The sequence below is a fragment of the Sapajus apella genome, unplaced genomic scaffold, assembly GCF_009761245.1.
Source record: "Sapajus apella isolate SASKATOON/1434 unplaced genomic scaffold, GSC_monkey_1.0 scaffold123, whole genome shotgun sequence".
Classification (NCBI taxonomy): Eukaryota; Metazoa; Chordata; class Mammalia; order Primates; family Cebidae; genus Sapajus; species Sapajus apella.
The window spans coordinates 1,610,192-1,623,038 of NW_022437063.1; the positions used below are offsets into that span (position 1 = coordinate 1,610,192).

General features: G+C 55.8%; 1 protein-coding gene across 2 annotated transcripts in view; it reads right to left on the reverse strand.

Annotated features, from left to right (window-relative positions):
* SHISAL1 (shisa like 1) overlaps positions 1 to 12,847 on the reverse strand; it is a 109,467-nt gene that overhangs the window by 69,988 nt on the left and 26,632 nt on the right. For both annotated transcript variants that reach the window (XR_004263812.1, XM_032261419.1), the window contains exons 2-3: positions 9,307 to 9,405; positions 5,130 to 5,343 (exon numbers count right to left, since the gene is read on the reverse strand). Coding sequence is in view for 1 of the 2 variants with exons in the window: in XM_032261419.1 (XP_032117310.1) it covers positions 5,130 to 5,343; positions 9,307 to 9,373 (281 nt within the window). In the remaining variant the exon portion in view is untranslated. The remainder of the gene's footprint in view (positions 1 to 5,129; positions 5,344 to 9,306; positions 9,406 to 12,847) is intronic.

The window sequence follows — 12,847 nt, forward strand, 5'->3', positions numbered from 1 at the left end:
CTGCAGGCAGGGCTTCACCCTCTCTGGCCTCAGCCCTAGTGAATGGGGCTCGTGAAAGGTCCTTCACAGATAACAGATGAAAGGCGTCAGCGTGAGTCAGACCCCTTGTGTTGGAGGAAGTCCTCTTAAGTGTTCATTTACTTCCTTTCCCTGCGGAAGGGCACGGCTTTGGGGGTCAGAGGTTTCATGTGTGGCCAAGGGAGGGACAACAGGGCATGCCTGCACACGCGGAGGCCTTTGGGTGCACCGTTCTGTCTTCCTTGAGTCCCTCCCCAGCCCCCACCCCCTGCAGCCCATCTGCCTGGCGAAGAAACGCCCATGCATGATGGAGGATGCCACTCCCAGCCTCCTCCTCCAGAGACACTTTCCCTGTCCCCAAAGAGAAGTGACCACATCCCCCACACAGCCTGGCCACCAGGACCCCCACACTGAGGCTTCCACAGATTGCTCAGGGGCCTGGGTCTGAGTCGCCATTGCTCATGCCTGGCAGCACCCTGGCATGGGAAGGCATGCAGTACACTTCTCCTCAGCACACCAGGGCCTCTGCCCCACCCCTCTCCCCGAAGTCTCTCTACGGCCCACGTGGCTGGAAGCGGGCATCTCGCCATGGTGGTGGGCCTGGCGAGGCTGCTTGCTCTCGCTCTGCCTTCCTGCCAGGCAGCCAGAACCAAAACAAACCATTCTGTTCCTCCAGAAAAACACAAATAAATAAGTCAGAAGCGCTCTCCTTTTCCCTGTCACCAGCCCCACCTCCTGGCTGATTCACCAGCGGGAGGGCTGTGGCGGGGGTGGGGAATGGGGGAGGGCCAGGAGCCCGTGCCTCTGCATGAAGCCCTTTTTGGGAGTCACACTGGCCTGGTCCATCTCGACGGGCTGCTGGCGAGTGCTAACCTGTCTAGGATACGGGAACATCCAGCCTCTTGGCTGAGATCTGGCGCAGTCCTCAATGGCACAGAAGTCCTGGCCTTCTAGATGCACCAGGGGGTGGCAGAACCAGGGCTCCAGAGCCTCTCAGGTCTTGACATCCATGTAGTCTGGGACAGGTGACTTCCCCAGCCTGGGCTCCAGCCCCTCCCTCCACCCATGGTTGAGGATTAATGGGCACCACAGGTGTCTTGCCCAGGGGAGCCTGTGATATTGTATGGCCAGAGCTCCAAAGCACAGGACAGGCACAGAGGTGGACTCAACCTGGGTCCCCTTGCGCACACAGGCCCTCTCCTACCCATTCAATGACTCGAGACTTCAGCCCAGCTTCCTCCTCCCCAAGGCTCATCTTCAAGGCCCATCCTCGTCATCCTGTGGGCCACTGGGCCAGCCCCATCGGGACAGCAGGCCCTACTTCAGCTCCCTGGGCTTGGGTCCTCTCCCCACGGCCCTTGAACCTGTGCATCTGGGAAGAGACTTCTGTGACCTTTGACCATGAGTTCTCCAGCTCCCCTCCATGGGGTCCAGGTCCAGCCTAGGCCGTCCTCCTGTCCCCTGCAGACACGCTATGTCCTCTGGGGCCTTATCCCAGGCATGGCCCATGCAGCACAAAGCCAGCTAAAGCCCTCCAGGGACCCTTAATGGGCTCAGAAGAAAGTCTCTCTACTCCACCCCCGAGGCTAGACAAGAACCCCCTGCCCCCACCAGTTGTTTCTCGCCTGGCTCCCCTTGCTCTTCCACTGGGCTGCAGAGAATTCTGCACAAAGTGCTCCTTCCTCTGGGGCGTGGGGCTCCCACCTTCTAAACACTGTCAGGTCTCGAGAATCAAGCATCGCGCCTCCCTGCGCAGGAGCACCTATGGCAGGACAGGCCTGTGGGAGGAGCGGGAGCCACGTCCTCCTCTGCGTGGGCTCCGTACTATAGCTGTGGGGAGGGAAGGTGGCGAGGGGGCTGCTGGAGAATGGCAGGGGTGGGATCTCCCCAGGCCAGCAGCTTCACTGGAGATGATTCTGTGCCCCAGGAGCCATTGCTGCTTATCGCCAGGTCGGTGGAGGCCATCGGGAGGTTACTAGACATCCCGCGATGCACAGAGTGGGCCCCACATGGAGCATGACCCGGCCCCGATGTCAGTGGTGCTGGGGTGGGATCCCCGCTCAGGGGCCCTCTCCCCAGTCGGATCTGCCTCTGTTGGTAGAAGCTCCAGAACAACTAATGTGATTCCAGACCATCTGGGGTGGCTGCCGGCTCCGCCACCAACCACTGCCTTCATTAGGCAAGTGACTCAACCGCCCTGTGCCTCCCCTGCTCATCTGTAAAATGGGCTGAGGATGGGCTGCCAGGTGGCCACGGTGGCATGATGATGAGAGGGCTGAGCACGGAGACTCAGCAAAATTATGTGCTCCGTGAACACTTCTTAGGGCTAAGGATTAAAATTCTGATCCTCGATACTCCCATTCTCCACAGGGGAGGCCTTTATTTTGCAGCCCGGCTCTTCGTCAGCAGCCGCCAGGACCCCTGTGCTGCGGAGTGGAGCGTTCCGTGTGAAATCCTGTGCAAATATGCAGATTATAGAAACCTGTGGGCTTCAGCATGAGGATCCCAGACACCAGTCACCAAACCTTGGAGAAGCCTGGTTGTTTTGCCAAGCCTTGTCTGGCATTCAGCCAGAACCTGCAGCACGACAGGGCCCTCGCCCCAGGCCTGGCACCACCCTCCTCCTTCAGGGAATCAGTTCCTTGTCTTAGAAGAGGCTTGGGTCAAATCCCAGACCTGATTCCAGCCCTGATGTGATGGACAGGGATTGCTGAGCGACTTCACACACAGAATTATTCTAAGGGCTGAGCAGATGGCAAGAGGCTGAGGGGAAGCACCCGTGCCTTTGAGGAAGGCAGGCTGGGGAGCTGGCCTAGGTGGGAGGTGGGGAGGTTTGGAAGAGGCAGCTTCCCCCTGAGTGAGTGCAGCATGGTGGAAAAGCCCTTCAGCCCCAACATCAGACAGAGATCAAGGCTCACACCCCCAACCTACCACCTCCCTTCAACAAATGCCCCGTTCAGGAAGATTTTTCCTTATCATGAAAAAATACATCTGCCCCCAAAACTCAGCCTCATGCTTATTGGGAAAATAACTTGAAGCATCACATTCAAATCAGAAGAAGATAAGAAGCCTGACAATTCTAAAGGCTGTTTTAGAGGCACTAGCCAACACAATCGGACAAGAAAAAGGAGCGAGGAACAAAAATGGCAAGGTAGGGTGCTAAAGTTATCACTGTTTGCACGTGGACTAATTGGAAACCTAAGAGAACTGAAAAAAAAAATAAGAAATTTCAGTAAGGTGGCTGAGTGCAAAATCTGTCTCCAAGTCATTGCTTTTGTCAGTATTCCTATCTCAAAAGCATCGCTTTGAACAATAGTCAGAGGATAGAGTGGAAGAAAAGACCAATTGCAACATGAAAAGACACAACTTGGAATCAATGCAAAATACATGTCTGATATCTATACGAAGAAACCTCTAAAATGCTAGGAAAGAAAATTTGAACAAATGGAAAGATTTGTGTAGAAATGTTCAGCATCATGAAAAGTCAATCCTTGGTTTAACCTATGAATTCAATATGATCTCAGTAAAAAATACTAACTGGAATTTTTTGGGGGAGGTAGGGGTACTACACAGCTAATTCTAAAGTCTGTATGACAGAAGTGCCAGGGAGAGCCTGCTAAGACATTAAAACATATTAAAAGTCACAGCAGTTAACACAGCGAGGTACTAGCCTATACCAGAGCAACAAAGCCCAAGCATGTATCACGTTCCACCTCAGTACTCAAATTCAGCGTACGATGGTATTTGGTAAGTTTGCATTTCATATCGGGGGAAAAGAGAGGGCCAATTTAATAAACGGTGATGGAATTAAAAAAAAAAGTTTAATTCCTACTTTAAAACTTTCATCAAAGTAAATTCCAGATAGTTCAAATACTTAAAGACAAAAAAATTAAAATGCAAAAGAATTAGGAGAAAACATGGTGGCATTTTTAATGACCTCAGAGCAGGAAAAGCCTTTCTTAGTGTGATGTGAAAGCCAGAAGCCATAAAAGAAAAACAAAATTGATAAAATGTGATCACATAACAATTAAAAATTAAGCATGAGGAAAAAGCACTATAAAGTCAAAGTCACACTGAGGAAACATTGGTATGAAAACATCCAACAATGAGAAGATGGGAATATATTTACAACTCATCATATTTCCTTCATATATAAAAAGCACCCATACATAAATAAGAAAAAGACCAAAAATTCAACAGAAAAATGGCAAAAGACATAAGCACAATAAAAGAAACACAAATGTCTCTCAGACACGTGAAAAGATGACAGCATCACTCATAATGAGAAAGGCATGCTGTTTTCACACCCCATGGCTTTACCTAGCATGTTCTCATGACTTTTCTACAAACTCTCTTTTTCCACACCTGTGGTCCCCTCCATCAGGTCCCTGATCCCAATGTATTTTAATCACCTTAAGGAAAAGAACTGCATGGGATTAATCTCTGGGTCAATGTTGTCAATCAGTATTTCTTGAATAAATGAAGAATGAATGAAGGGACTCGGGCCCAGTAGATTACAGGCCAAGGCGCCTTCTATGCCTGAAAGCTTTCCACATCCTTAGCCTCACATCTGTGTCCATTTTTTTCTTTCTTTCTTTCTTTCTTTTTTTTTTTTTTTTTTGAGATGGAGATTCACTCCTGTCGCCCAGGCTGGAGTGCAATGGCATGATCTCTGTTCACTGCAACCTCTGCCTCCTGGGTTCAAGTGATTCTCCTGCCTCAGCTTCTTGAGTAGCTGGGATTACAGGCACCTGCCACCACACCCAGCTAATATTTGTCTTTTTGGCAGAGACAGGGTTTCACCATGTTGATGAGGTTGGTCTCGAACTCCTGACCTCAGGTGATCCACCTGTCTCGTTCTCCCAAAGTGCTGGCATTACAGGCATGGGCCTCTGTGTCCATTTCTCAAATGAAAAGGCTGAAGCTTAGAAGGCAAAATAGGCCAGAAGCCCTGCTCATCCAAAGACTCTCCCAGACGCCTTCCAGGCCCATCTAACCTGGTAGTGGTTACCCAACCGCCTCCCCAGGGGATGGGACTTTGGGAGGCAGCTTGCCTTGCCTGGGGCCCGAGGCGGTGGGGTTGTGTCCCCCCGCACCCCCGTGGCACTCACTTGTGCATGTAACCCTCGGAGCTGGCCGTGAGGTTCGCCTGCATCACCGCCTGGAACTCCGTCTCGTTGCAGCAGTATTTGAAGACTGTGTTGTTATGGTGACAACAGAGGATGAAGGTTTTGTTGTCCGAGAGCCGGGGGCAGTGGAAGCCGAAGTGGTAACGGCCTTTGTGGTCTGTGTACGGCTCGCAGACCCGGAAATGTGCAGACAAGACTGGAAGACAGAGTCACCGGGCTCAGAGGGGTCCCTCACCAGTCCATGGGTGCCAAGAGGAAAGGGTACGGGCCTGCCTCTTCTAGGGTCCTGCCTGCTTCTTCCCTCCCCTGGACACCTCTGTGGTCCATTGTGAACCTCCCGTCTGGGCTCCCATTACCCCCAGCCTCCCTCCCTGTTTATACCTTCCCCCAGCCCTGGTTACACTCTCTGCGTCACCCAGACTAGGGGGTCCTGGAGGGCAGGGCTGGCTTTCCTGCCTCAGTGGACACGCTTGACATGCAGCAGGCACTCAATTAGGAAATCAGCCCTAATTGAGCACCTACTGTATGCTTCACAGGCCCATCTTGTTTGACTCACAGAGCCAAGAAAATTTGAGATCCCACTTTATAGATGGAGAAACTGAGGCTCGGAGACCTAAGGTGACTGGCCCGAGTTAAGTGTTGGAGGGCAGGAATGGAACCCAGGCCTGGATCTGAAGTCCGAGTCCCTCTCTAGTCTTGTGTCACTAGCTCTTTGTTGGCAGGTGGGCCGTGGTGGGCCTGTCGCTAAGCCCAGGCTGGCCCAGGCGGGGGGCGGTGGCTGGCACTGGTTTCTACTAAACGAACACCCTAGACCGCAAGGTCCCCAAGAGCCTGCCTCGGTCACCCCCGCCTCTGCCCCAGCCTGGAGCCCTCCTGCCCTTCTGCTCACGGGCGGAGGTCCCTATTCAGTCCCCAATGCTACTGCAAAGCCAGGACGATATTTACGAGTCGTGCCAATAGTGATCAACAGGACTGAAAGCCTGAACAAATGTAACAATGGAAAAATCCTAGAGCCGCTGTCTCAGGCTTAATTAGTATCTTCATGAAAGAGATCACTGTATCTAATTTGTATCGCTGAAAAGGGGCTTCGCTGGCTGAATACATTCCTTCAACCACAAAGGCACTGGTTCTGCAGGAGCTCCTCCAGCCCGTGGAAAGCGCTGCGTCTGCGGAGAGGTTATTAGACTGCATCCCACACAGCTCCCGCCTGCCCACCCGGGGCTGCCGCAGGGGAGTCCCGGCTGGGCTGGGCTGGCAGGTGGGCAGGCGGCCTTCACGTGCTGCCAGGGTGCTGAGGCTGCCCGGGGGGCGGGGGTGTGTGAAATTCTACATCCCTTCCCCCACAGAAAGCACTCTCTTCTGTGGGGATGGGCATGACCACTGCGAGAGAAAGGTCCCAGCTTTCTGGGGACCGGGGGAGCTTCCGGGTGCTGGTAGTGGGCTTGGCAGGGCTCCCCAGGCAGCAAAGTCCAAGCCACACCCAGGCCAGGGGTCTGGGGGCCACCCAGTGGCTCTCCCCACCCCAGGTGCTTCCCATGATTTGGCTCCCCTGGTCATCCTCAACCTTCAGAAAGAAGAGGACACCCTCTGGGGATGCAGAGGTTATGAAGAAAGCCCCAAGCAGACGACTGTCTCGCTCCATCTAACTTATTCCCAGGGGACAGGGGACAGCACTGCGGCTCAGAGCAGCAGCTCCCCAAGTGTGGCCCCCGATCTGCCTCAAGGGCATCCCCAGAGGTCTTGTCAGAAATGCGGCTCTCAGGCCAGCTTCTGAATCAGAAGCTCCGGGGTAGGCCCTGCCATCTGTCCTGGCAAGCGCTTCAGGGGGTGCTGATGGGCTATGCTTTGGGACCCACTGGCCTAGAGGCAAGGGGCAGAGGCAGCTGGCCCGGCCCGGCCACTGTCTGGGTCACTGCCCAGGTCGTGAGGAGGCCCTGCTCAAGCTCAGCTTGTGGGCAGCTGGGGAGGGACCAGGCGCACTTGCGCTGCTGGTCAGAAAGTCTAGCTGAGGCCCTGCGACCAGCCCGTGAGGCTACCACAGGACTCAGGGAGGGAAGGGACAGAGTGGCAGGGCAGCATGGAGGAGGCGGCCTTTGAGCTGGGCCTCGAGGGACTGGGAGGAGCCTGATGTGCAGTGCTGGAGGCAGGGGAGGGCAGGCCCGGCCAGGCAAGGGGATGGGAAGTTTCCTACCCAGTACCAGCACCCAGCTCACCCAGTACCAGCACCCAGCTCACCCAGCCACTGCTGGATGGTCAGACCCACAGGCTTTGGCCATTTGGTAATGATGAGCCCTCCCCGGCTGCTTCCCCAGAGCCAACAGAGCCCTGGGCTGGGAGCCAGGACAACTGGGCGGGAGTCCTGGCAGGGGACTGCCTGGGCCATTGTGACCTCACTGGCCTCCTCTCCTCAATGAGGAAAGACCCATGGTCTCTCAGGGGGCTTGGGGGCTCCCAGGAGCGTTCTGTGAACAGCAAGGCGCAGCCCCCACCTAGAGCTGGAGGCTGTTCGTGTTTTTGGGGCAGTAAGGCAGCATCTTTGGGCTTCTGCTCTGGGGCGCGGTGTGACCCCAGGCCGAGGGACGCTGTGTTAGGAGGCCAGCCCTAGCAGAGCAGGGACGCTAAGGAGACAGCCGCATTTGGGGCCCAGGCCTCAGCCATGAACACACCCCCATGTGCAGGGCTCCCTGTAGCTCCTGCACCTGGATGGCCCTCATTCAATGGCTGAGGCGTGACCTCGGGCTGGCCACTTTCCTTCTCTGAGTCCCACCTTCCTCATTTGTAAAATGGGCTGAGTGGGTCCGTCCTCCAAGGGCAGTGAGGACCAGGTGAGCCAAAACATGGGAAGCACCTGGGGTGTGGAGAGCAGCTGGGTGGCCCTCAGACCCCCTGGCCTGGGCGTGGCTTTGGCTTTGCTGTCTGGGGAGCCCTGCCAAGCACCTCCGACACCCTCATAGCCTCCCTCGGAGCTGCCCCCAGCAAAGGGGTAGGGCTGCCAACCACCAGGCTGGTGTCAGTGACTATTAGAACACACGGGCATGAGGAGGTGCAGAGACACACGGAGACAGAGACAGAGACAGAGAGACAGAGAGACGGAAACAGAGACAGACACGGACACAGAGAGACAGACAGTGATGGATACAGACACAGAGACACAGAAAGACAGATGGAGACAGAGACAGAGAGACAAAGATAGAAACAGAGAGACAGAAACAGGGAGACAGAAACAGAGACAGACAGACAGAGATAGACACAGTCACAGAGAAATAGACACAGACACGGAGACACAAAGACAGAGACAGAGGGACAGAGAGCGATAGAGTCAGAGAGACAGAAACAGAGAGACAGAGACAGAGACAGAGACAGAGAGAGACAGAGACAGAGAGACACCGAGACAGAGAGACAGAGACAGAAAGACAGAGAAAGAGAGACAAAGAGACACAGAAAGACAGAGACCAGAGACACAGAGAGACAGGGAGCAGAAGCTGGAGAGCCGGAGAGGGCTCCTGGTGGGGGGCAGGCCCTGGCTGGCGTGCAGGGCTGCCCTTGCCCTTGGGCTGCTCAGCTCTAGCTGGGAGGCGCAGGGGATTCCGTTTGTGCTGATCATCCTTGTAACTGGGAGAGCAGGAGCCTGCCTGTGACCTAAGCTGGAAACCCAGGGACAGCCCAGGAGGCCAGTCGGGCTAGAATCCACTAACTGTGTTGTCCCGGCAAGTAAGCTCCCTCTCCAGGCCTCAGTTTCCTCATCTATAAAATGGGATGACTGGGACACTGCCTAACTGTCTTGCAGGGGCGAAGGAGAGAATGCGAGTCGGGGCTTCTCCCAGGGGTCCTGGCAGCCAGGTGAGCTCCACGGCAGGTTCAGGGCTGTGGTGCACAATGGAGACAGACAGAGGCAGAGAGACAGAGACAGAGACAGAGAGACAGAGACAGAGAGACAGAGACAGACAAAAACAGAGACAGAGACAGAGATACAGAGACAGGCAGTGACCAACCACACAGCACCCCACATCAGCTCCTCACCAGAGGGCACCAGTAAGGTGGAGGACTAAAGGCAAGCCTCTCTGCGCCCCCAGAACCCCAGATGGGCCACCAGGAACCTTAGGAAGGGACCACGCCCTCCCCACACCGCCCGAACCCACAGCATCCACGGAGGTTTTACCTGCAGAGAACAGCAACGAGAAGAGGACGGCGAGCAGGTTCAAGGACTGCTGGCCACAACTGGTCATCGTTTGGCTGGCATTGATCCGTCTAGAGCTGCCTGTTCAATGAGATCCAGGAGAGGCTGGGTGTGGGCTGCCTCGTCTGACACTGGCTTCGCTGCCCACAGCGGGGGACGGGCAGGTGGGCAGCACGAAGGACAGGGAGTTTGCAGGGAGCAGGGGCCAGGCACGGACGATGGAGACGCCACCATCCAGCTTCCTTTCCGGAATGAATGACCTTCCCCCACAAGCCAACTGTCACCTCCTTTTCTTTTCATGGCAAAATGGGACTTAATCAAAGGAGGACGGATGGCTCAGGTGGCAGAAAGGAACAGTGGGCAGGCGCCAGAGCTGCAGAAGTGAGGATGCCCAGGCTGGCTCGGCCACCTCGGGGGCTTCCAGGACCCAGGTCCCCTGCCGTGTCGCTAGGGTGAGGGGGTTCATGGTGACTTCCATGAACCCCTCCACAAGTATGCACAGAGCCAGGCAGCTTCCCAGGCACGAGGCATACAGCGGTGCATGAAATAGGCATGGTTCCTCCCTGGAGTCCCTGTGTTCTACTCGGGAAAGCTGACGACACGCAAACAAATGAATGTTTCAGGTGCTCCGGGCGTCTGAGTACATATTCTAAGGTGCGGGAAGCAGGGACCCGAACAGAAACACACACGCTCACGTGCCCAGCTGCATCCTTCACCTTGGTCAAAGGTGGAGGCAACCCATGTGCCCATCGAGGGAAGGGTGGGTCAACAGTAGGTGTGATCCTCACACAATGCACATTTCTCTCCCTACAGAAGAGGAAACTACCATACCCGCTCCAGCGGGGCAGCCAGAGGCCGTCATGCTGAAACTAGGCAAGGCGCAGAACACACAGTGAGAGTCCACCTACGTGGGGTCCCTAGGGGAGTCACATTCACAGGGAATTTGTCATCGCGTCAAAAGCAGAATGGAGGGTGCCGGGAGTTCGGGGGAGGCAGATAGGGAGCAAGTGTCTCGTGGGTGCAGAGTTTCAGTTTGGGCAGATGAGACAGTTCTGGAGCTGTGTGGAGGTGAGGGCCGCACGACACCGTGGATTCACTCAGTACCACTGACTGTCCGCTTCAAAAGGGTTAAGGGTGGCCAGGCGCGGTGGCTCACGCCTGTAATCCCAGCACTTTGGGAGGCTGAGGCGGGTGGATCGCCTGAGGTCGGGAGTTCAAAACCAGCCTGACCAACATGGTGAAACACCATCATTCCTAAAAATATAAAAATTAGCCGTGGCGGCAGGCACCTGTAATCACAGCTACTCAGAAGGCAGAGGCAGGAGAATTGCTTGAACCCGGGAGGTGGAGGTTGCAGTGAGCTGACAGCCCCACCATTGCACACCCCAGCCTGGGCAACAGAGCTAGACTCCGTCTCAAAAAAAAAAAGTAGGATTAAAGTAGTAAGTTCCCTGTAATGTATATTTTACCACAATAAAAAGAATTTTTAAATGTTATGAAGGAAAGTAAAGCAAGGTGTCAGCCACAGTGCTGCAGAAAAGGGAGCTGGGGGCGGCTTTAGAAGGGCAGTAAGGAGGGCCCTCTGGGAAGACGGTGTTTGAGCAGACCCTTGAGTGAGGCGGGAGAGGCCGCGTGGCTCTCTGGAAAAGAGTGCTGCAGACCAGGGGGCAGCAGGGGCAAAGGCCCTGTGGTGGGTGCAGTGAGGAGGCAGCTGGGGCAAAGTCCCTGGGTTTGGGGTATCAGCAGGGCTACTCGAGACAGGGCCTTGGGCCTTGAGGGCACAGGATTACTTAGACTATGATCACCCCTGTCCCCCATAGGAGTTGGAAATGGAGGCTAGGAGAGGCCATCTGTGTCCTCTGTATAACAGTGTTATCCTCCCAGAGCCCCTGTTGCCTGTGTGTATCTGGCAGGAGGGGTAGAGAGCAGAGATGGTGGTTACTTTGCTAAGCATCTACCTCGTGCCTGGCTCTGGGCCAGGAGAGGTGCTGTACCCCATCCTCTCCCTTGAGGCACCCTGTTATGGGACATGAATTGTGTTCCCCCCAAATTCACATGTTGAAGTCCCCCTGGACTCAGACGGTGAGCCGGTTTGGAAAGACGGTCATTGCGGAGGTCATTAGTGAAGATGAGGTCATCATGGTGGCGTAGGCTCCCTGATCCAAGAAGACTGGTGTTTTTTATAAAAAGGGAAAATTCAAACACAGAAACACAAGTGCAGGGAAGACGCCAGGGGAAGATGGAGGCAGAGCTTGGGGTGATGCATGCATAAGCCAAGGAACGCCAAAGATCACCAGCAAACCCCCAGGAACAGATTCGCCCTTACGGCCTCAGAAGGACCCAACCCTGCCGACACCTTGACTTGGACTTCCAGCCTCCAGACTGAGACAGCGAATTCCTCCTGTGGAGGCCTCCTGGTCTGAGAAGCTCCACTAGGCAGCCTGAGTAAGGAGATGCACCCTCAGACGTGGCACCTGCCCCCCGGGAAGGGCTGCGCTGGGTCCACGTGAGGAAGCTCATCGGCATAGCTGGGGGCGGGGCCTGAGGTGAGGATGGTGGGGCCTGGAGAGCCTGGCATCCCTCCCTGGGCAGGAGACCCTGAGGACCTCCTGGCCTGGCTGAGCCCCCCTCCCACCCCTCAGCCCTATCCCCACCATCTGCAAAGCAGACTCCCTGCCCGCTCCAGCCTGTCCACACCAGGTGAGATCCCCCGCCCCCCGGGAGGATGGTTTCAGAGTTGAACACACAGTGCAGGGATTTGCTGCCAGACCACATGTTTCTGAAAGAAGAGATGGTAGAAGATGCTGCGCAGCCCAAAGAAACGAGCCCCTCTGCTTGCCCAGACTGTCCCAGCACCTGCTCTGGGCCCTGGGAGCCAGCTGGCGGCTGCCTTGCCCTCCAGAGCTCACAGCCTGGTCAGGGAGAGCAAAGGGGACACCAACCCGGGTCCCAGGGCAGCTCTGCATGCTGCTTTACTGGGGACAGAGTTAGGGCTCCAGGCAGCAGAAAGGAAAGCCACTCGGGCCACTCAGAGGTTGGAGACTTTGGAGCGAGGAGACAGGGCAAGACTCAAGAGCAAACGCACAGCGCTCAGGGCCTCGCCCTGGCCCGGGGCCTCAGTCTCCTCCCCTGCAGCATGGCCAACGCAGGCCCCTAACACCAAGCTCCCTCATCTCTTCCTCCAGGAGGGGCCCCTCCCATCCACCTGCAGGCCTCTGCTCCCACCACTGCCCTGCTCGTCCCGGGGGGCTGTAAGCTGCTGAACTGCTCTGAGCCTGGGCCTCCTCCCGGCCTCCTTCAGGCCCTCCTGGGAGGATGAGCTGAGGTGAAGCCTCCAGGAGTGCTCAGGAATGGATTTCTCCCGGGGAGTCCTATGGATCAGCCCTGGAAAGCACGCCGTGAGAGTGGAGAATGAGGGGCCTCTGAGATGCCACCCCATGCTCCATCTCCCCATGCTCCATCTCCCCATGCTCCATCATCTCCCCATGCTCCATCATCTCCCCATGCTCCATCTCCCCATGCT